Source organism: Corvus hawaiiensis, chromosome 3 (assembly GCF_020740725.1).
Source record: "Corvus hawaiiensis isolate bCorHaw1 chromosome 3, bCorHaw1.pri.cur, whole genome shotgun sequence".
Classification (NCBI taxonomy): domain Eukaryota; kingdom Metazoa; phylum Chordata; class Aves; order Passeriformes; family Corvidae; genus Corvus; species Corvus hawaiiensis.
In genome coordinates, this window is record NC_063215.1 from 47,015,889 (window position 1) to 47,040,125 (window position 24,237).

The 24,237-nt window shown below is 41.4% G+C and overlaps 2 protein-coding genes across 14 annotated transcripts in view; both read left to right on the forward strand.

Annotated features, from left to right (window-relative positions):
• LOC125322922 overlaps positions 1-20,874 on the forward strand; it is a 34,317-nt gene extending 13,443 nt beyond the window's left edge. For 3 of the 9 annotated variants that reach the window (XR_007202279.1, XR_007202281.1, XM_048297321.1), the window contains exons 3-4: positions 1,900-2,005; positions 19,551-20,874. Coding sequence is in view for 4 of the 9 variants with exons in the window: in XM_048297321.1 (XP_048153278.1) it covers positions 1,900-1,904 (5 nt within the window). In the remaining 5 variants the exon portion in view is untranslated. Of the gene's footprint in view, positions 1-1,241; positions 7,452-7,563; positions 12,896-19,550 lie in introns of those variants that run through there. The other 6 variants (XR_007202278.1, XR_007202277.1, XR_007202280.1 and 3 more) reach the window with 6 other exon arrangements.
• Positions 20,875-21,357: 483 nt separating this feature from the next.
• ARMC2 (armadillo repeat containing 2) overlaps positions 21,358-24,237 on the forward strand; it is a 61,322-nt gene continuing 58,442 nt past the window's right edge. For 2 of the 5 annotated variants that reach the window (XM_048297295.1, XM_048297298.1), the window contains exons 1-2: positions 21,467-21,598; positions 21,849-21,901. The gene's annotated coding sequence lies outside the window, so the exon portion shown is untranslated. Of the gene's footprint in view, positions 21,377-21,466; positions 21,599-21,848; positions 21,902-24,074; positions 24,176-24,237 lie in introns of those variants that run through there. The other 3 variants (XM_048297296.1, XM_048297297.1, XM_048297299.1) reach the window with 3 other exon arrangements.

Consider the following 24,237-nt stretch of genomic DNA (forward strand, 5'->3'; position numbering starts at 1 on the left):
ATGCACATAAATGAGTAGAACGATAATGACAGCGAAGTGCTTCAAGCTGAAGTATCAGGATGCAGATTCACAATTAGCCTGTGCTGCTCTCAATCCATTTTGCCATATCCTTCCCCTGTGCCCCACACCTGGCAGCAGCAAAAGTGGTCCTACGATTACATAAAGACTGATCAGCCATCCTATTTGGCAAAGCCAGCTGATTTTGGAGAGGGGATAGTGTCTGTTTTCCACTTAGGTAAGTCCCTTCCCCCCTACACAGCCCTGTGAGAGCCAGCACCAACACACAGAAAGGGGGCAGGGGCAGGACATTAAGGGCATGTGTCATGTGGGGCAGGACATACGGTTGTCCACATCTTTAGCAGCAATGCAGATGACTTAAGTTGGTAAAAGCTCCCACTAGAAAAGGCATTAGAACAGACTGATAAAAATGAATTGCAGAAATTGCCAGGACTTGACAGTATCTATTTTTCAATTCCAGCATGGTTAAAATATGAAACTGCTCTATTGCTTTTTGTGGTGCACCACTTGAATTGTGTGGAGGAATTGAAGGTGGAGGGTTTGGGATATTTTTGGTAAGCATAAGCCAGTACGTCTGATTTCTGTAAGAAAATAAACTAAAACTGTCACCAAAACTAGAACTAGTGTATACAGCAGGTGGATAGAATATGAAGAGTCAATATGGCTTTATCACAGGGAAGTTGTATTTCAAAAATCTATTGGAGACCTTTATGCTGAGCATATGAAAGTAGACAAGGAGCTGAGAGGGGATCCAGTGTTGGTGTGACCCAGCCCACTGCGGGGCTGGGGCAGCATGTTGCCAATCAATCCCAGCCCCTCCCCTGGATCGAGTTCCCCGAAGAGGCCGACTCAGAGGGTGGGTCGAGGGGCGGCTCAGAAGCCTAAGCTGCACCCCCTGGGCGGTGCCCGGGTACAAGCCGCCTCCCCCAGTTCGGGAAAATTCCCAGTTACTTGGTCGTTCATTGGTTCTCTTATAACTCCCGCCTCTCGGTCCCCCACTACGTGGTTCTTGTTACATTCTATCCTCCCCCTGGCTTGTAACTCATTGGTTGTTTTCCCCTTTCACCGGGGTTTTCAAATTCCCTATAAAACTGAGGACAAGCCTCAGTACCCCATCCCATCCCATCGGATTCCAGCCTTCCAAGCTTGTTTGGGTTGCGAAACTTCTAATAAACCTGTTAGAAGCCAGACCTGAACAGCCTCTCTCTTCCTTTGTCTCCGAGCTAAGGTGAGCCAATCCCATCGGCCCTGCTGTGTTTCCTCTGCCGAGAAGCCAGCTAGCTAGCCCAGCAAGCAGCTCTTTTCCTGACTCCGAAGTTGCTTCAGCGATGCGTGGAGGTAACACAGCTGGACTGTCTCTGACCTGGGGCACGCCAGAGCTCGTCCCTGTTCGGGCACCAAACACTGCATTAATCCAGTTAGGCTTTCAAAATACTTTTGACCAGGTCCCTCAGTAAAGGCTCATTACAAAATAGGTTTCTGATGAAGCAAGTAACAAAATCTGTCAAATTTCACTGTTACCGGTCTTTCATTACTCAGTGAAAAGGTGAAGAATACAATATAGTGGTGAGGTTTACTGATGATACTAAGTTCTTTAGGATACTAAAATCAAAAGTCACCTATAAGGTGTTGCTGGAGGACACCACGAATTGTGGAATAAGAAAAGAGCTAACAAAATTAGGTAAACTTCAGCAAATCTTAACTTCTCAATACAGACTAATGGTTTCTAAACATCACTAGCATTTAAGAAAGAGGCCATGGAATAATTTTGACCAGTTTGATTAAAATAGTCACAGTTCAAAGGTAAACCACAAGGAAAGAAACTGAGATTAAGCAGAAAAACATTGTTAAAGCACTCTTCTCTCTCTCCCATTTTTCTAGGTTAGAAGGAAGATCGAGAAGAATGATCAAAGGTGTGGAACTTTTCCATCTGAGGAGATAGTAAATGAAAAGTAAACAGACCAAGATGTTTCTATTTGGAGAAACGGTAATTTGAGGGGATACTCTGAAGGAAATCTATGAAATGGTCACTGGTGTTAGGGCAGATAAAGAGCAATCACATACAACTTCTCACAATAAGAGAACTGAATGGGAGTCTATAACATTGTCATTTGGCAGGTTCAAAACACAAGGAAGTAATTTTTTTCCATAAAATAGAATTGAATGTAGAATACACTTGTCGTTATGGTAAAAAAATTGGAATGGGTTAAAAAAAGGAATCAGAGCCATCTTAGAGACAAGCTTATTGAAGACTATTATGCAGTGGTCTAGAAAGAAATCTCCAGCTTGGAATTATTGGGAGCTACAGGATATGCCCTGGAAAGAACAGATTTATATGTCTAATGAGCTTTTCATAAGCACCCACAATTGGCCACTGTGGGGAAGAGGAAACTGAGCTACAATGACCTTTGGTCTGCCCAAGTACAGACACTTAAACTTCTACTTTCCAAACAGAGTAAATTACTTTAATGAGGCTTCTAATATCAGCCACATAATATGAGGTTAGCACAGGTAGGCAATATTTAAATATTATATCTAACTCCCTATTGTCTTGATTAACAGCTATGAAATATCCAAAGGGCATTATTGGGCATCATTCAAGTGGCACTGGTCTTATGCCATGAATGCAACAAGCCTCTATATGAGACCAGAGCTCTTTCTCCTGGTAAACACCAAGCCATATGTTTTTATCAGGCACTAATTTGGGGGAGAATTAATCTTTATAAAGTTATTATGTTAGAGTGTCCTAGTTATGTCAAAGTATAGAGCTGGGGGCTTCTTCAGTTATACAAATATTGCTAAACATTTAATTTCAGATTTTCAGTCTGGTGGATAATAAAAAATGACTACCCACCAAACTTGTAGCATTAAATGGAGACTGTATTTTTGGCAGCTCATTGTAGAGGGATTAATATTACTGGAATAGCTTTGTTTCTCAGCAATGCCTCCTTAAGAACAGCTTCCTCTGAACACATATTTCTATTTTATTGAGAAAAGGAAATACGGTATTAGAAATCAATGTTTTCAAAGGGTAATTTAAAGAAATCTATCTTAGCAGATACTGAAATATTTTCAATTTAGAACAAATAGTATTTCTGTCATCCAGTTGGATTTTTTAAATTAGACCATTACTCCTTGATAAGTTAATTACAAAACAGAAAGAGACTCAACAAATCTAAAAAAGTGTATTGATGAAAGTATAGAGCACATGTCTAAAAGCTGCTTTTACTGATTTATGGGTGAAATTTTACTTTTTATATGAAAAAACCTTATCTCCAATGTCTTAAATCATAGGGAAAAATGCTCAATTTTTCACCCTATCACAACTAATTTTTTACATTGGTACACTGATGGACTATTGTTTTCCTGTGCTACCATCCATTATAAAAAGGGACAGCACCATAATTGAAATTGTTTAAAATATGGTGCATTTAGATAATTCTTTACTTCGGTATAAATATGACTACACGAGAAATGCTGCTACTGGCAATTGCTAGGATGAGCTACCAAAATGCAATTACTGCTCGGCAGGCCATATTCCTCTGGGATTTGGAAATGAAAAATATCAGAACTTCCTCTGAAATGCAGAAAGGTTAGAGGAATGGAAGGAACATTTTTTTGTTGGGTCTGTGATGCAGACAAGGGAAGTATGGAGTATGTTGCAACCATGGGTTGAAATGTCTCCAGGTCCATCAGCTGAATCCCTGTCTCGCGAAAATCCCTGACAAGTCTTTTAGCTCAGTGAAGTCACAATTTCACCCCAAGGATTTTGGGTAAAAGGAAGTAAAATTTACCCCAAAAATTGCACTAGGTGATTAGCTTTGTAATCTCTGCCCATGGATGTCCCTGTAACTGTGCTGCATGGCTGCATTTTGTGCTTCTTACAGTAAGAACTCACCAAGGTGCCCAGTGGGAATCCTTCCTGATAAGTGCTGGGGTCTGAGCAAAGTCGTGGCAGGTATCAGTCTAACACTTTAACAAAATGAATAGTGGCAAGCCAGAACCCAAACTAAATGCCCTGTTTCTGAGTAGTTTACCAGTATAGAAACTGTCCCACAGAGCCAACAGATGTTGCTGTCCTAAAGTGCACAGGCAGATTTAGCCTTTTCAGGTACCATACAATTTCACAGAATTTCACAGAACTGGCCAACTGGTGAAAAAAAAAACCTGGCCAACTGCAGAAAAATGGCAGAAATAACAAATCTGGGTAATGGGTGATACTGTTTCTGTGAAACTGTACAGTATCTGAAAAGGCTAGATCTGCTTTTCCACTTTAGGGCAGCAACATCTTGGGGTAAGAAAATATTTATCATATTATATTCAACAGAACTGGCCCTAGAATTGAACCTGGAGGAACACTGCTGGTGACTGATTGCCAGCCAGTTTTAAGTATGCCCCTTTAACAACAACCCTTAGAATGTTCAATACCAGGTAAAATCATAAGAAATTTTAACAAAAATTGTTTGCAGAAGATTTCTATACTTCAAATACAGGAAAGAAAAAAAGAGAAAAGAAACCTCTAGGATACAGTAAAAAGCCCCAATTTTCAGTATACTGTCCGGTGGTAATTTTAAGAACCCAGAACTTTTGAAAAAACAGGCAATTTTTTAAAATTACATGTGAAGTCTCCTTTATACAAGGCTCTCCATATTACTGCTCACATCAATACTATCTCAGAGATAACAGCCACCCATAAATTGCAATATTGCTCACCTTCCTAAATGTGGAGCAAATTTAGGCAGACACTAGGCCTTGGTTGTACACCTCCATCCCCTCCTTTTGATGAACAGAAATACAGGTAGCACTGTAAAGTCTGTAACTTTATGCTGTTACATGAGAATAATCCAGGGACACAATTATCTCCATTATCAGAAAGTATCCAGCTGTGTCCAGCATCATCTCCAGATACTTAGCCACATCTCAGTGGACACTGTAATAGGAGGTCTAAGATTGACCAGTCCGACCATTTCTTTAAAAGTTGTATAGCAGGTGAACATCTTTTACCATGTATACCTGCAATTATGAAAGTAATTAAGTAGCACAGGTGAGACCAAGAAGCCCCTCAAAGTAAATCCCTGAGACTCACAATGTTATTGTAATTAGCTGTCTGTCTTAGTAGGTTGTTCGTTTATTGCATCTGCCCTATGTGCTAGGGATGACAACCCATAATTTGACAAAAAATATTTTAAATGGTTTCTTACTAAGATGAGGACTTATTTTCATTTTTCCCAGACTACATGTACTTTCTTTCCTTTGCTTTTAATTACAAATATTCATGGAAGTGAGAGACAAAGTAATGATCTTCACCCCTTCTATTTAGAGAGAAAACCTGTCTGGTGATGTTTGTTTTATCTTTCCCTTACAAAGTGACATAGTCTAAGGACCCTGAAGGACAGGCATGTTAGCTCTGCAGTTTTGGTTTGGGATTGTTCCAGGTTAGATGACTTTTCAAATACCTCTAATTACCACTGTGGAACAGTTTGCATTTTGATATAAATTAAATCCCTGTCTATAAGCATGGACTTCTAGTTTCCACAGAGGAAAAATGGAAGTCAGAAGTTCTGTATGAAAAATAAACATAAGCTGCATTGAAAATTGGACTTCGGATCATTATTCATTGGTTCACATTAACATGCATTAGGGAAGTTACTGTGAGCATGGTAGCAGCACTGTGAGCCCAGGTTCCAGCTCTGTCACTTACTTGTGGCTTTTCAGCAGGAGTATCTTGAGTTGCTGCATGGTGGAGCAATGTGCAAGGTCAAGTGGGGAGTGTCATTGAAATTCTGTGTTAGGGACTCCTGGCCAAGGAGAATGTGGCTAAGTCCATGATCAGGGATTTGACTCCTTTATTTATCATAGTTATTAATGTACCAGCTCAAAAGGTCAAGTGACTCACATGAGAATCTCAGTTTTCATTTGAAGAAAAATGTGTCCCTAGCCTTGTGCCTACAGAGAAAAGATAAAAATGCAAATGTGCAAAGGCTTAAGAAGTAGAATGATACTTTAAAAATCATTAAAAGACACTAAACATGAAGAGTTTTTGATCTGATGTTATGCTCTGGGAGATGAATTCATGACTTTTGAATCAGGGAGAGAAAAGATTAGGATGGACAATAGAAAAAGGAATGGAGCAATCTTCCAAAACACTAATTATTTGAAGAGCTGTTCCCACGTGTTAAAACTTGAGATAATATTTTACTGTCTGCTGCTTACAAAAGAAAAATATATCCCATCAAGTCAAGATGAAGAATCCATGCAATGTTGTAGACTATGATCTTTCTGGCTGTTACCTCATTTCAGTCAGTTGGAATTTTACTGACCGATAATTTGACATTTGTTGTTGCAAAGTGGATCCACAAAAGCCACATCTGTTCACGCAGCACCAAATTGCCCTTCCAAATGGGCCTCAAGACCTGCTTCAGGGCTAGCGTATCTCATCAATCAATTAAACACATTTCTTTTTATTTTAAAAATGAACGCAGATCTTACATGAAATATGGGAGGGTTCTACTGGCTATGGTTTGCTGTGCAATGACTATCAATGGCCAGGCCTGAAGTAACGTTTTGGTTAGAGTTTGTTCCAAATAGTGACATGCTGGAACAAAACATGAGATAGTTGAGCAAGCTTTCAACTACTGCAAGGAAGATCTAGTTGAAAGAGAAGAGGTTGAAGAACTCAACTGAGTGTGAGAACTCTTTGGGTAAAATTTTCACCCTTGCCTCAACTCCAGCTTTTTGCAAGTGCTGAGTCTCTTGGCACATGTCTTTAACTAGTCTGGTGCTGTAGTATTCCTGTTCCATCTTTGAGTATCCTGTCAAGGGCTTCCCACAGGCTTGGTGATGGAAGCGTGGGGTACAAATCATTGTATCTTGCACACCAAAGTGTTTTCTTATTAGCACCTGACATTGCCGGCCAAGTATGAAGAGAGAACTTCTCCATCAAACTTGATGACTCCAAAATTCCCTTTTGATCAGCCAGTGGTTAGATTTTGAAGGGAAGGGCACAGCTGTTTCAGAAGTGAAGTCTAGCAGTTCTTCATAAATGCCTTTCCTTTCACATCCTTTGATGTCAGGTGAAACCTCAATATCTCAGAATTTCCCAACAGCTGTTTTCTAAAAATCACAGAATTAGAAAATTTTCTTTTTGTGACCATGCATCCTTACTTTTCACTTTGAACCCATTCTCTGTGGTTCAGCTTCATTTGTTTGGTTCATCTATCACTTGCAGACTGATAACACTCTGGTGTCCAGTCATGGCCAGCTGGGTCTTTGTAATGTGAGATGGTGTATAAACACACTAGCAAAATAATGTTCTATTCCAGAGACAATTGTTGTTGAAAACAATCCTAACGATGGCTGGAAACCTGAAAAAGGAAGAGGATTATTGGTCAGTACACTACCATAAAACACAACAGGCTGTCTTTAGCTTGGCAGTAAGTTATCTTTTGTCACATATTTGCAGCCTTAGGGTTGTAGCTGTACAATAAGAGATCCTTATTTGCTTCTTACATTTATTAATATTATGTTGTTCTACTTGTGTTGCAGCTGGAGAATGTTAGAAAGTGAGTCTACTGAACAAAACTCCTTGTGTTTTTCCCTTGTGTGGGCTTGATCCAGGAGCAGTAAGTGGAGAGCTGAAAGGTAGAAAAGAACTGTCTGAAAAAGTGGTGTGATAAAAGAAGACAGCTAAAAGAAATACTGGAGCTTTTAAACCACTCCCACTTAGCAATGCTGGTTTTTGTACCTTCAGTTTCATCTGCTTCTCACAGTCTATCTATCCTACCAAATATGCCTACCTTTCAAAATTACCCCAGCTTTGGATGGAGGTAGCAGCAGCTGTAAGACCCCATAAGGTGTGATTATCTTTCTCCTGTCGATTATGTTTAAACATATGCTAAACTGTAAATGTCATTTTTCTAGCGTGACTCTGGAGTACACTTAATGATAGTCTTGTTACCAACTGACCTCCTGGTCCTGACAGAGATTAAACATCTTGGGCAAATTTTCATTGCTTGAATCCATGCCAAATCCTTTTAACGCGTGAAGGACTCGATCACTTCTAAACTGGTGATGTAGTACAAACAAGGTTCAGTTGTTTGATGCCAAGATGCCTGCTTGATTTTTGCAGTAAAGGAATAGAAATTCATAATGACCATGGGAATAGCAAAAGAAAATGTATCTGTGCAGATCCTTGTTGATAGCCTAATCTGATTCCTCAGTACATCCTGCCTGGACAAGGTTGAGTGATGCAGCAGCAGCCAGCAAGTACTACAGCCATGCCACCTCACGTGATTAAAAAACATTATCTGTGTCCATGGCTTATCATCAGAAGCATAACCTCAGCTTTCAAAATAAGGGATATACTTTTTAAGTATTCATATTGTGGAAATTAAAGTAAGTTAGATCATGTGGTAGTGTTGGTTTTAGCAACTTGTACTTACCCTGCTCCCAGCATATTTAAACACACCTGAAAAATCTAACTAAACCTACAGTGGGGCTTTTTTCAGGGTTTTTTAATGCTCCGTTGGCTATTAACATTTCACAGCATGTCAAAACTGGCCTTTCTGATTCTATTGAGCCTTGCTGAATGGGAATTTTTGTATCATTTAAGAGCAATTCATTGCACTGCCTGTATTCTGTATCTTCTCCTCAGAAACAGGGATGATGACAGGTGATGTCTCAAAAGATAAGTAATCTTCCACTACATACCCTCTGTCTACAGTGAGTTCTCTAGATGTTGTACATGAGGTTCACCAGGAAAATTCATCATGGCATGTTACCTACTTTATTTATCCATTCCACTAGATACACCTACTAAAAATAGCTGTTCTTAGATGAGTGAATCTTGCCCTCTCACGTGTCAGTCTGCAGGATCTAATTCTGTAGCTAATTTTACAAAACTGAAGAGTCATAAGATGAATGGGCTGCATTCACCTACTCACAAAATGGAAATTGTATCCTCCAGGGATATTTTGATGATTTAAAAATTCCTTAGGATACATGTCAATTAAAAGGAAAAAGAAAGAGGAAGCATTCCATACACCCTTTCATGCTTATTTCCTCTTCTTCACTGTTGTTTCCCTTTTATTGCGTCTATCCTCAGATAAGCCTTCTGTCACCGAATCAATTTTGCCATGTTGTATGGCTGTTCTTTTATCTTCTTTATTTTTGCATATTTGTTGTGGTTTAATCTGGCAGGCAGCTAAACATCGCATGGTCGCTCACTCACTCTTCCTCACCCCAGTGGGATGGTGGAGGGAATTGCTTCAGAAAAATAAAATTCATGGGCTGAGATAAAGATGGTTTCACAGGACAGAAAAAGAAAAAAAAAACCTGGATATGCAAAACAGGTAATGCACGATGCAATTGCTCACTACCAGCTGACCCATGCCTGGCCAGTTCCTGAGTAGCAACCTCTGACCACCTTTCCCCCTAGTTTATATACTGAGCATGACATTATGGGGTATAGAATGTCCCCTTTGCCAGTTTAGGTCACCTTGTGCAGTTGTGTCTCCTCCCAACCTCTTGTGCCCTCTGGCCTGCTTGCAGGTAGGATGGTGTGAGAAGCAGAAAAGGCCTTCCTTGACTTTGTGTAGCAACAGCTAAAACACCCCCGTGTTATCAACATTATTCTCATCCTAAATCCAAACCACTGCTCTGTACCACTTACTAGGAAGAAAACCAACTCAGCTGAAACCAGGATAATGTACTAGGTTACACTACTACTATGTGAGATAATATTTCTATTTCTTTCCAGGCATTTCCTGTACTTTTATTATGAATGACAATGAGATTGGAACCAAGTTCAGCATCAACCAATGGCTGATTAGTAGTTTTAGTATTTCTGATAAAAATGAGCAGATAACAGTCAAATTTTGAAGGAGAGGGTAATGATCGTAAAATTTTGCTCACATTTTGAGCTTTTGTTGATACTTCAAGTAGAGAAAGTAGATGACTCAATTTAACAGCTTCTCACCACTAGAATGGTTTTCTTTACACTATGACTGAAAACTGCACAGACAGGAAACCGCAGAAAACCTTGCAAAACCTAAGCTTTAGGTTTAACATTGGCTTAACATTTAAGCCTGGTTTAACACTGACAATAAATGTCCTGTGCACTAATACAGGAAGGATGGGACAAATAGTGATTTGCTGGGTATAGGAACAAAGACAGAAGGAAAAATAAAGTCTTTCACCCAGTCTTTCCTTTCTGTGCTCAGAGGCAGGTTGTAGAATACAAGAAGTGATGAAAAACAGCAGCTGCAAAAATACAGAGCAGCCCAGCCTTTCTTCAGAGGTGGTGCTGAGCAGGTCAGCAAGGCTGCAAATTGAGGTGGGTTTAGTACAAGTATGAAAAGAGTATATCTGCAACAGTCACAAGGTCATGCAAATATCACTCAAGTATCCCTGAATATTTGAGCTGCAACTGCTGCCAGAAATTAAAGTGGCTTTTCTTCCAATATAACTCTACAGGTAAAAAAATATTTTTGTATGTAGGATACTATCAATCCCCACAGGAAAGTTTGCGTTCCAAAATAACAAAGAATGCCTTTTTCCTTAGTTTATTTATCATGGAATAGAAGTGTCCACACAAGCAGCTTTACATTCACAATTATATTGTAAGATTTTTAGTGGTTCATTTTTTCAGTGAGTCAAGTCTTAAAACTATTACTTGACGGAAAAGCCCCCAACCTTTGAGGAAGAACAGGAACCATATTGATACTGATGTGTTCTGGAGATGGTACCCTTGTATGCAAAATCCATTGCCCTCTTTGGACAAATCTGGACCCTCACACAAAGCACTGTCAGCAATGAAGCACTGTGATTAGCAATTTAGGAAAGAAATGTGATGCACTCAGAAAGGAACCCAAAGAAGCAACAAAGATGGTAGCCAGAAAATTATATATCAGCAGTACTATTTCTAAAAATAATGGTTTCCAAACTTTTCCACGAGGCATTAACAGCTCTTTAAGGGATAATCTTTATTGCTTTGTAATGTACAAAGCAATAAACAGCTGCTGAGATTGATTAATAGCCAAAGCAAAGTGGAGGCATGTAATCAATCTAAAAAGCCATTTATTGTGAGTATACTACAAAGCAATAGAGATTATTGCTGTTGCACAACAAACCATAACAGAGAAAGCACACACATACACACAAACAGTTGTTTTCTTTTCAAGGCTTGCAGTGCTATGCTGCCTTTTCCCTGAGCTTTTCTTTTTAGTGAAGGCAGGCAACTGGCCTTACAGCAAACAATCTACTGGGAAAAATAATGCTCTAAGAACTTCAATGTTATCTAAAGGAGAAATAATATTTAGTTTTTTAGTTCTGTAGCTAGAAGTACAAAATTCCACGGGTATTCATCTTGTCCTTGGTAGTGGTACTGCTATTCACATTACCAAGAAAAACAAAAAGTGGCTCACCATTTAAAAAATTATCTAATTCATGCTAATGCAGAGCTCATTTAGAAATGAAGGCTGTTTACTTTTGTGGGGTATTTTTATGAATGGCTACTAAATAACTTCAAATTTTTTCTGAGTAATACTGAATGAAACAACTGGGTCTCAGCTCCAGCTATTTCCAGCAACTACCCCACCTAATTCTTTTAGTACAGCTTTAATATAGTTCTTAATATAGTTTGGTTTTTGACTCCTCCAGAATCTTACCTCTCCACTAGTTTTAAACCTTTTAAAAAATTTGCATTCTGTTTTTTCCAGGTTGGATAATGCTCATTTGTTCCTGAATATAAATGAAGTATAAATTGCTTTTTTTGTTCCTTAAAGAGATGATATGAACAGAGTCTCTCACCCTTCCCTTTGGCAGAATAAACAAGCTGTGCCACTGTAGCCTTATGGCATGATGGGTTTGTCCTGGATCAGTCTCACCACCCTTCTCTACACTCATCCCAGTCTCAGTCTCTCTCTCCTGAATGTTGGTGCTCTGGATGGCACTGAGCTACAGAGGGGCTCCCAGCACTGCCTCCTCCTGACACACACTCGCAACGTCTACTGGAAATATCTCACCCAGTAGACCCAAGGATCTAATCTGCCTTTTCCACATCCACTTAACACCTGAAGCCAGGGGTTAACTTGCACTTCCAGGCACAACTCTCATATTTCTGTTTCTGAACTGATGACCTTGCAGCTTATGACAGAAATTTGTATTAGTACAGAAGGGCACAAGCTTGCAATTTGCACTATTAAGTTTCACTCCACTTTTATTACTCTAGTTCTCAAGGTTATTCAGGTCTTCCTGTATCATATTGCTATCCCTTTCCTTATTAATGATGTCTCCTACTTCCGTGTCATCAGCAAATTTTATTAACAAACTCCATCTTCCTATTTTAAGGTAATGAATAAAAATATGACTGAAGATACATCCTTGAGGAACCCTTGGTAAAATACCACTCAAAGTCAGTTATCACAACATTAGGAACTGAATTCTCCTATTTCACATTTGCAGGAAATACAATTCAGCTCAATGAAAATGAATTTTTAGATCCTAGTGGATTTAAACTTTCCAAACTTTTATCTTCAAACATCTGAAAGTAGTTCAAATCTGCAATTACCACAAATTTAATAACATCTACTTAAAATAATAGAATAAGAGTTTTCATAAATCCATGTACATACCTCTTTACAGCTATAAAAGTTTGGAGTATAAGAATTGTACTCACGATGTAGTGGTCCCTTTGATTGTTTTTAAGCATTTGACTCTAGTAGTTAAAATAATTGTTTTAAAATTATAGTTGCCTTAGCAGTCAATTTTACCATTTAGCCAGGCTTATATTTAATCTCTTATCACTTTCATACTATTCCTGCAAGTCACAACTTCGCTGGAGAAAATGATCTCCAGGCTTGAGATGACATTCTCCATGATTTCCTGTGGAAAGGTATCTTTTCAGCTTTATACCGGCTAGCGCTTGTATTTCAATGCCTTAGAAAGCCTCGAGCAGCCTTGAGAGGTAGCACGGGCGATCTAGCACTTTAGTAGCTCTAAAATCGGTACCTGAATCAGCTGCAGAGCAAATACCATCAGCAGAAGCAAAGAGGGAGAAATATAGCTCCCTGCTCGCTCAATTCCCTGCAGTTAGAAGCCTTCAAATGAGACAGACGACCAGAGGTGTTTACAGGAAGGTAGCTGAGCTGAGAGAGGGCGTTTGCCTCCCCTCGACCATCTTTTATTCGGAGAAGGGGAAAGGGGATGACTGGGGGCGGACCCGGGGTGAGCGGCCAATCAGACACTGCTGAAGAGTCTGAGTTACATTTGGTTTTGCCCGCGCTTGGAACAAAGGAACTCGGAGCACATGTCTTTGGGAGGGGGGATGGGAAGCTCAAAACAGGCAGCAACAATTTCCTTTTCTCTGTGGGTCTGAAATTCCAAATTTCCTCATGTTTCCATTTTCAGCAGCCATACCATTCTTCTTTTAGGAAACACTGGGCCTAGATTCATGACCTTTGTAGCCCTTCTCTACTTTTTATCTTTTTTCTTCTTTCCAGCTGGAGAGTTCAGTGTCAGAAAAATCAATGAAAATCTTTCAATAATTATCAGTGATATTTCTTTTTTTCCTGCTGGTATTTATATGCAAAGGGATTGTCACTGAAGTACATGATCTTTTGTCAAAATTTTTAAAGAAAATTCCCACTTACAGAAGCCAAATTGAAGCTCATACCTATCTCAGCTGAGTCTAACCCTACATTTGTGCTCATGAGGCATCCTGAGGCTGGGCACACCACTGCTGTTGCTGCTGCTGGCCTTGTTTGAACTAGAAAGTTCTACTGGCAGAAGTTCTGCTGGCATGTGCTACTGACATAGCTGTTTTGGCAGGATGTGTTCACATTTGGCTGTTTTTTGAAGATGCAGTATGTCCTCAGATCATCAGGCTTTTATCAGCAAGAGAAATCTGGCACTATGGGAGGCTAACCCAGAGTATCTAGTGCCACATTTGGTAGATTGCTTTCTGGTCATTCTTTGCGGCATGTTGTGGAGCTTTAATCTATACTGTGAGGTACAATGTCCCATCCTAAAATCTGTGTAAATATTGGGTTGGATTTAAATATGCTTTTCTATCTTGTACAATAACCTATTTTTATATGTGTTGTTTCTCCATACCGCAGATTTCTCACTGCCAGAAAACCAGACTGTACCCAACAGCAGAGCTCTTTTGTTCATTTAGAGGAGATGAAAGGATTCTTTCATATCCAAAGAGGAGCTTAAAATGTTGGGTACTGTGGGCAAGTGGGACATAGAGACAATGAATGGTAGCTAACTATTTGCAGTAAGTGTTTACTAAACCACAAGAACAAATTGTAGTTTCAAGACATACTGTAAACACTGGATGAGGGAAAATTTCAGGGTTGGATGTCAAGTTTGTGTTATCCTCACAGCACATTCACTCTGAGTTAAGAGCTGCTTAAAGAGAAGACAGTGGGGAAATAGGTGGTGCCAGCATTCTGGAAAGCTGTGCCAATCTGGGCATTTTGGCATTATTTGAGGTGCTCAGAGTTCAGTAAGCTATACAAAATTAAGTATTTCCTGCTGCACAGTCTTTTCATGCTGGGTAATGTACTGGAAATCAGAAATGAACCTGATACAATGAGCTTTGCTGATTGTGGTGGAACAGTAAATAAGGTTTATGTCCAATTCAGTCTCATCTTGTTTTGAATATATAAAAACAGTGCTTCTCTGTGGTGATCTCTCTAGAGAGTATTTTATATCAGTGCTGTTTGTGAGAAAGCCCATGCTTTCCTTCCCATCTAAACGGTTGTCATTAATAGAGCTACAAAGCCAACCCTGGCAGCAAAGACAAGGCAGATCTGGTTGGAAAGGTGTTTGTGAAAACAAAAATGCTCTAACAGGAAAAAAATAACACCAACCCACAAAACTTTAATTTAGCAGTCTCCTGCAAAACACATGAAGGGTCTCATAGGGGCCCTCCACTTGAGTGGAGTTTCATCCTGTTTCCTGAATTCAACACAGAGGCAGAGACAGTGCTTTGTATTTTTCTATGACATTTCCAGATATTAGAGACCAGTGGATTCCTTAGACAGCTATCATACATGTAGAATATACAGATGTATGGAAGACACACAGAGCTTAGAGACCATATGTAGGAACAGAACCTGCTGGACTTGTGCATAACCACATGTGCAAGCCAAGTTCCAAACAATGAGTCTGACATGTTATCGACCTGCAGCACCTGTGGTCTGCAGGCAGCCTCTGCGTACATGAAAACAGGCTAAGAGAGTTGGGGTTGTTCAGCCAGTAGAAGAGAAGGCTCTGGGGAGACCTTACAGCACTTTACAGTACCTAAAAGGGGCTACAAGAGATCTGGATAGGGACTTTTTACAAGGGCATGTCATGACAGGATAAGGGGGAATGGCTTTAAACTGGAAGAGAAAAGGTTTAGATTAGATATTAGGAAAAAAATCTTTACTGTGAGGATGGTGAGACCTGGAACAGGTTGCCCAGAGAAGTTGTGGATGCCCCATCCCTGGCAGTGTTCAAGGCCAGGTTGGATGGGGCTTGGAACAACCTGGTCTAGTGGAAGGTGCCCCTGTCCATTGCACGGGGTTGGAACTATATGATGTTTAAGGTCCCTTCCAACCCAAACCATTCTATGATCCTATGACTTTTGAACTTTTGCTGAAAACTAACAATTCAGTACTCTTAATATGCCCTCCCACCAGATAAAACTTGACAGGAGAATCTGTTTGGTGGAAACACAAGGAATGCTGATGTAGATACCTTGAGAAAGTAAGTAAGATCACCCTGTTAATGCACCAGCTCTATTCAGTGAATCCCCTTACTCAATCAGCTATGTGTATTCAGTGAGCTCCCTAATGGGTTCTGTATCTCAACAGTTTTGACTTTATCCACATCTCTGTGCCCAAAAATCCCTTCCAATTTAGTCAGTTCTTGGTATTCTTCACCACAGGCTTCTGTGAATTTTAAGCACAGTGTCTGAGCTCAGTATGCTTCATAATGAATGCACAGCCATCGTAAGTTTTGCACAACAAAACGCTCATAAAAGAAACACCTTGAACCACTAAACTGAAGGTTGTATCTTCTGAGAAAAAAAAATGCCCTTTCTTTTTCACCCTTCACTGGTTCTTAACTCAGTTTTATAGGCTCTGTGTTGGATTGCAACATTCAATGACCTTCCCATTTTTCTTCCAAATCTATTTATTCCTCAAAAAAGGCTGTTTCTCCAATATTTCTTCCTGCCTGGCCTGAAGAAATTTGGGTCTTAAACCAAAGTCATGTGGAGTTCTGTCCGTCTAGCTGTGTCAAAAGGCAGAGGAAAAGCAGGCATTTCACTAACATGCCAGGGATTTCCAGCCACTGGCAGAGGCAGCAGAAATATCAGGAAATCAATGAAAGCAATCATTGATGTAGGGACAATTACGTAGTGGGTGTGAAGCTGGTAGGTTGCTGACAATGCTTAGTTAGCTGGTAGAAGAAGTCTTTGCATGCTGTGTGTCAGCACAAACATGGGTACAACTGAAGGATATTTCACTTGGGAAGCTAGTGCAACTTCACTGGGAAATCTCAGCTTTTGGCTGGAGGGTTGAGCACTGAGCATGGAGGGAATCAGTAGCTGGTCAGAGAGAGGGTAAGGGGCAGAGTTTGGAGGATGCAGTGGTCAAACTACACTAAGCAATGCAAGCTAGAGATTGATTATGGCAATTTCCAAAATCTAAAATTTCAGCCAAATCTGAAAAAGATTTTAAGAAATTTTTAAAAATTTACATCTATCACAGAATATTTAAGGTTTGAAAAAAACCCTGGAGACCACCTAGTCCAACCCCCTTGCTCAAAGCAGTTAACTGGAGTAGGTTGATCGGGGATTTTTTCAACCAGATTTTTAATACTGCCAAAGATGGAGACCATACAAGCTCTATGAACAGCCTGTTTTAGTGTTTGACCACTCTCATCACAGAAATTTGGTTTTATGTTTAAATGGAGTTTCCTGTATTTCAATTTGTGCCTTCTTCCTCTTGTTATTTCACTGGGCACCACCAAGAAGTCTGTCTCCATCTTCTTTGCACCCTTCCTTCAGATATTTATACACATGGATAAGTACCCACCAGAGCCTTCTCCTCTCCAGGCTGAACAGTCCCAGCCGTCTCAGCCTTTCCTCATACTAAAGATGCTCCAGTCCCTTAGTCATCTTAGTGGCCCTTCTCTAGACTCCAGTATGTCGCTGTTGTACTGGGAACACCATGACTGGATCCAGTGCTGCAGTTGTGGTCTCACTGATGCTGTGTAGAAGGAAAGCATCACTTCTGTCTACTTGCTGGCAGTGCTTTTCCTAATGCAGCCCAAGAGGCTGTTGGCCACCTGTGCAGCAAGGGCACACTGCTGGTTCAACTAACGTCAGCTGGGATCCCCACGTTCTTTTCTGCCAAGCTCCTTTCCAGCCAGTTGGTCCCCGGCATGTACTGGTGCATGGGGTTATTCCTCTCTAGGTGCAGGACTTCACTTCACATTTCCCTTTGTTGTACTTCTTGAGATCCCTCTTGGCCCAGGTCTCCAGCCTGTTCAGGTCCCTCTGAATGGCAGCACAACCATCCGATGTACCAGTCACTCCACCCAGTTTCATCTGTAAACTTGCTGAGGGCACACCCTGAGGATGAGTGGTCCCCAGCTGCATTTTGTGCAGCCAATCTCAATCCCTTGAACTCTGCAGTTCTGCCAAATTTCAGTGCAGCTCCATATCCATCCTAATAGCCCATGCTCCATCAGTTTGTCTGTCAGGGTGTAATGGGAGACAGCCAAGAGCCTTACTTAAGATAAACAGCGTACACTGATCTCCATGAACCCACCAACTAGTCACCTCATCGTATACCCAGCACTCTTTCCTGTGACACATTTCCCTGCTGCATGTAATGGAGATCTTCATAAACTTATTTTACCAAAACTTATTAGGCCGCTTGGTATAGGGGTTGCTGTAAAATGAACTGCTCCACTTGCCTTTGTAATGATCTACAAGTGATACAAAACAGAGCTTGTTAACCAGCACGTGTCAGATGGTTTGTGCAAGGCTGAATATGACAGGAAGATTTTTGTCCAGACTGGCGGTGCAACTGTTGTTTAGTTTTGAAAAAGAGGAAAGGAATATGAACAAATGGGGGCTGCATTGCCACTTGTGCTGCTCAAGTGGCACTGGAGGCTGCTTTTACAGGTCAGAAACTAGAAGCAGCAAATGTGATCAGTGAACACTTGCTGGGCAAAGTGCTTAACACTGTTAACTAATTCTGAATTGCATTGAAATATAGCCCTGGTATGTTAGGATATTCAGGTTAAGTTTCATCTCTAGACAGATTTAAGTTAGCCAGACCAAAATCTGAGACTGGATACCAGCACAAAATCCCTTTTGTGATTTTCAAATCAAACAAAATTTTTTTAAAAAAGTAATTTGAATGAATATGACATAATTGAATACTTTGTATTTTTTCATTAGTTAGGCAGAAATGTTCAGAACACACTGCTTTTACCTTAGCAATCACTTCAGCAAATACTAGCTTACCTAGACCAAGTCAGTTTATAGGTTTTGATGATATTTCCATCCTAAAGCACTGTTACTGCAAACAAGATTTAATTATGTACCTACATTTAAAAGAGGTGCTGAGAGAATTCGTTCAATAAAAAGCACAGGAGAGAAAGGATTTAAGTGAGAAAGTTGTACCAGTTGAGACACAGCAGAGACATCACAAAAGAAATATTTGCTGTAATTGCTAAAGCTCAGAAAATGAATAAAATTTAACTTTTCAATTTGATGACCTAGAAAGCAGAGAGGAAAAATAATGTGCATATGAAAACGATTAAAGAAGAAGCCAAGAAAGGAGGCTTAGTGGGTTTAACCGGGTGGATTGAAAAATTGTTTAAAGAATGATGAGATAACAGTAAAAAGAAATTCAAACTGGCTTTACCAGGAAACAGATCTACACATTTTTCTGTGAAACTTCCCTTGTATTATTTCAATAAAAGAAAGATTCAGAAGAAAGTAACAGAAAATGAGCTAACTGTGAATGATCTGAAAATAGCATACATGGCACGTGCACACACACATTGTTTTGGCTTTTAAAGAAGAATATACAAAGAAGAGAGGGTACAATAATAACAAGGTTTTCATTACTTATGAGGTGTTGAACTTGGCTGCAAAAGAAAGAGGACTAGATGTCTAATAATTAGAGATAAAGTAGAAGCTGGCAGAGATAATGGCATGTGTTATGTAAACCCGGTAGTGTTACACACTGAGATCTTTTTACTGCTATTGTAATGCCTGTCAGAATCAAAAAAGGAACTGGAAGAGGGTATTTTTCTAGAAGAGAGGGGCATAACAAAGCTTATAATAAAAATCAGAAAGACCAATTAAATTTAAAATATCCATAGGGTTCTTGTGTAGCAAACATGAAAAAGTAAAAGTTACATTAGCAAGCGATTAGCAAAAGGAACTTCAAGCTAGTAAGATATATATATATTTACATATAAATATATGTACAAGATGAATTTATTTGTGCTTTCAGATATATCTGAAGTATGTAATAAAAGAACAAAGGAAGAAGCTTGGTCAGATGGAGCTGTATTTGTTGTCTTTTTCTATTATTCACAAAGAGGTAACAACTACCCTCCTACAGCAGTTTTTAGATAAATTTCAAAATGCATTCAGAGATAGCGAACAAAGACTGTCCTTGTCAGTCATGAACAACCCACTTGCCACAAAAGGCCTGTCTTTGTTGTTGTTACATGTCTGGAGATTTTCTGATACAGGCCGTGATTGCATTACCCATTGCAATAGCAGGAGGCATGCAAGGGAGCTATTCAGCGAGCCTCCGGTGCACCCGGCCAACGGGATCCTGAAACCTGGAGGGGGATACATTTTTGGTGGGACCTTGCCAGGAGGCAGCCTGGGGAAGTCACTGCAAGTGACCCCTTTGTGCCACTCCAACAAAGCCATGTAGGCTGTGGGGCCCATTTGCTGCTTTGCTGCAGCCAATGTGGAAATGTTAATCTTTCGGCCTTCCAGAGAACAGGAGGCAAGCGGGAGATGCGACAGCACTTCTGCCCTGCCAGGGAACCACTAAGGTGAGCAATCTAACCTTCACTGCCTGACCAGAGTGACCCAGGGACAGGACACGAGTTTGTGGCTGCTCCTGCACTGTGTCTGAGCCCAGTTTTGACTGTGGAAAACTTTCAATGTCTCCATTTTGAACCTGTAAATCTGAGCTCTCAGAGAAGGTATCACAATGATGCTGACACTCCAAGAGTCAGAAACAGCTAACAATTCGCCCAGAGAGTTACAGAGAATGAGAAGGGGGTTGGGAAAGAGTCTTGCCTTATCATTGAAACCGGCGCCATAGCTTTAAAGGAGTGACCCTGAATAAAGGACCACCTGGGATTTCATCTAATCATCTGGGGTCATCCTGTGACTTGTCAGCTCCTGCTGTATCATCTGTCTGTCTATTGTCACTTGCTACATCTCTTGTCACCTGTCTGGCCACAGGTCCTGTGCCCTTTATAATGCAGGAAATCAGAGCCAGTTCACAGCCTCTTGATTCCAGCCACCACGGAGACTCAACCACCAGTGACCGCCAACTCAAGAAACCCACCAACTCAAAAGAAGAGAAAGATTGAGCATGAGGACTAATTACCGTAAGAAGCAAGAGAATCATTAAACCAATAGAATGAAAAATACTAATTAATAGGAGAATTCGCCAATGAACTGTGATTTCTTTGTTTGCTGTGTATTTAGTGTAATTGAAATGGACTGCTCATGGAGGTGGTGGAGTCACTGTCCCTTGGAGGTGTTTAAGGAAAGACTGGATGTGGCACTTAGTGCCATGGTATAGTTGACATGGTGGTGTTCAGTCATAGGTTGGACTCGATGATATCAGAGGTCTTTTCCAAGGTAATCGATTCAGTGATTCTGTAAATTTTTGAGAATCTTGAGTGCTTGATTTGTGTAAAACTTCCACGTTGCGCCCTGCACAGAATAAAAACCGTCTCCTGTCTATATCGGGCCCCGTGTCTGTGTTTAGCGTCCCTAAACTGGCAACAACAGCAGGTCACACCGAGTGACTTCTGCCAGCTGTGCCGTGGGCTTGTGCCAGCCGCGACCACGCCCTCCCTAAACGTGGGCCAGGACTGGCCACGGCGGAGAGCCCTCCACCAGGAACCCACCGTCCTGCGGGCCAACGCCGCGACAGGAGCCGGCACTGGCACTGCCCCTAGGCTTTGCGGACGCCATCCCTGGGACTTGGGGCTGCCATCCCTGGGACTTGGGGCCGCCATCCCCTAAATCTGGGCCCGCCATCACGAGCAGGCGGCTGCCGCGCCGCGCACGCGCCCGCAGGTGCCCGCGCGTGCGCCTCGGGGTGCCGGGCCGGCCCGTCGCGGCGGCGCGGTGCGCGCGGTTGCTGTGGGAACGGCGGGCGGCTGGGCGAGGCGGCGGCCCCGCGGGGGCGGGGGCGGGTCCCGACCGAGTGCCCCGGCAACGCCCGGTGGCCCCCCGGCCGTAGTGCTCGTCCCTGGGGGTACCGCCTGGCCGGGCGGGGGCGAAGGGTCGGACTGTGCGGTAAGTGGGGCGGGAGGCTTTGGAAAGCGGCCGGAGAGACAGAACCCCAGTGCCGCTTCCCGGCGGCTTTCACGTGCCCGGGAGAGAGGCTTGATTGCCGGGTTTGGGTTGGGACAGCGTTTATTCCACAGGTGCTGCTTATTTGGGGTGTTCCTCTTGGACATGTTGTCCCCACGGCTGCGCTGGAAACCCTACTCCGCTGAGGGTTGTGGACTCAACTTGTAATTTTGTTCTTTTTTCTCTTTGATAGCGATTTCTATGCGTCAGAATTTCACCAGGGTGAAAGTGCATCAGTTGTGATTGGTGAGTTGCTGCTGTTCAGAATTATGTCTAATAATTGCTATTATTTGCATATTCCTGAAAGGAGATTGTAGTGAGGAGGAGCCCATCTCTTCTAACGTGTCTGCGGTGAAAGGACAAGAGGAAATGGCCTTAAGCTGAGACAGGGGAGATGCAGGTTAGATATTAGAAAAAAAAAAAATCATCACTCTAAGGATGGCCATGCATTGGTATAGATTGGCCAGGAAGGTGCTGGAGTTACCAACCTTGGACGTGTTTAGGAGGCATCTGGATCTGGCACTGGATGATGTGGTTTAGGGGTTACAGAGGTAGTGCGGGGTTGGCTGTTGGACTTGATGATCTTAAAGGTTTCTTCCAACCTCAGTGATTGTGGGATTCTTACCAAACCTGTACCTGTGTGCTAACCATTCCAGAGATTTGCTAGGGCAGACAGAACATGGATTCAGATGTCAGAGAGAGGAGTGTTCACAGCTTGAGTACAGGGCTTCTCTTCACTGTACTTAGTGATTGCAGGTATACCCACTCTGCACCACGGCAATTAAATGACACTGGTCTTGAGACATGCATGACATCTCATGCAGTCAGCCATGCTTCTCTCATCTTGACTGAACTGAGATAAGAGCCGTGAGGGTACAGCTCTCTCGCTTTTGGACATTGCTTGGACTAATGTGTGGATCTTGTACTGCTGTCTACTGCTTCAAAATCTTCCTGTACAGCAAAGACCAGACTTCTGGAGTAAACAACTGGGGAATAAAGACAAGCGCCCAAGTATGGCTTTTCAGACACTGCTGTGATACTCTTCTACCTTTCAGCAGAGAGTCAGAGAGCAGCTCTTCAGCTGTGCAAGTTAAAGGCTACTTGGGAAATGGTGACAGTAGTGAGGGACAAGATCTGTGTGTACCAGTTATGCTGTCCCCATCAGCACTGCAGCATTCCCTCTGTCTGCTACCTGCTGGGATTGGAGAGCAAAATTACGGAGTCACACAATATGCTGAGTTGGAAGGAACTCACAAGGATCATGAATTCCAACTCCCAGCCCTGCACAGGACTGTTCCCAACTGTATCAGACATAAGACCTACACAGAAGGTCTTCCACTTAAGGTCAAAATTCTGGCTCCCAGTAGCTGGGGGAATAGGGAATGATAGTCTACCTTCCTTTTTTAGTGAGGACTGACTGTATAATTTCTCCAAACAGACAGCTGCAGTGGAACTCCTTACTTTTTTTTAATCACATTGTAATAGCGGGAAGAGTAAGGAGCATAGAGAACAAAATTCAGCCACAGCGAAGATAAGTAATATATTGATGGTAGTCAGAAATATTAAAAACACTGATAGTCTCAGGCTCCTGATCTGTTCCTGTGGGTTTTTTAATTATGCATGATTTAGCAAAAGAGGTTAGTGCATTTTACCTTAGCATCCAGTTCTATGTTGCATAGTTCTTTAAGAGCCTGTGCCAGAATGTGCAGGCTCTTAAAGAAAGCAGAAGCAGTTGGAAAAGTAAAACTGCAGAACAGGAAGAACTGAACTAACAAACTAAGGATGTAAGAACTTTTTTCACTCCATAGTTTAGAAATAACCAAGATGATGGTGTCTGATCCACTGTCAGTTCATTGTCATAAACTGTGTGAGAGAATACAAGTTGCCAGATGGTCTGAGTCACAGTGCAGAAACATATTTTTCTTTTTAGGTAAGTTTGAAAAGCAGAAGAGGAATTTTGGATGGTGTAAGACTCATGATGAGTTTGCTGTAAAATAACAAGGATGATACCTACAGAGAACTGCACCATGATAGTGATGGGTTGTGCAGGGCCCAGGGGGTGATGGAACAAGTCTGTCACTGCCCACTGCATTTCCCAGAAACTGCAGCAGGACAGAATGCTGATTGGAAGTTTGGGTTGATGACTTACATTAGTGTTGTCTTTCTTTGCATGTTCTTGGGGATGGGCTGGGGACTCATTTCTTTAAGAGGAAAAAAATGGATTGCTTGTTCTTCCTTGTCTCTGCTTATCAATTGCTGATAACTGTGTTTAAGTTACTGATAATGATGCCTCTTGAACCTATTAGGAAGCTGCTCTTGCTAAGGTCAATAATATATATCGGGTTTTTCCTACGTTGGAAAAACCTGGTCTCTTTATAGCATATTATTGAATCTTTTTTTGGCTGTGATGTTTCCTAAGTAATCAGGTGTCAAGAAACAGATTTTCTATGGAATTGTAGATGACCACATTTGGCCATGAGGAACAGTGATGTATTTTAGCTCCCTGTAAAAAAACTGAAGGCAGGTTCTTCATGTCAGATGCTTTCTGTTCTTGAGTATTTTCCTACAGAACTGGGGAATAG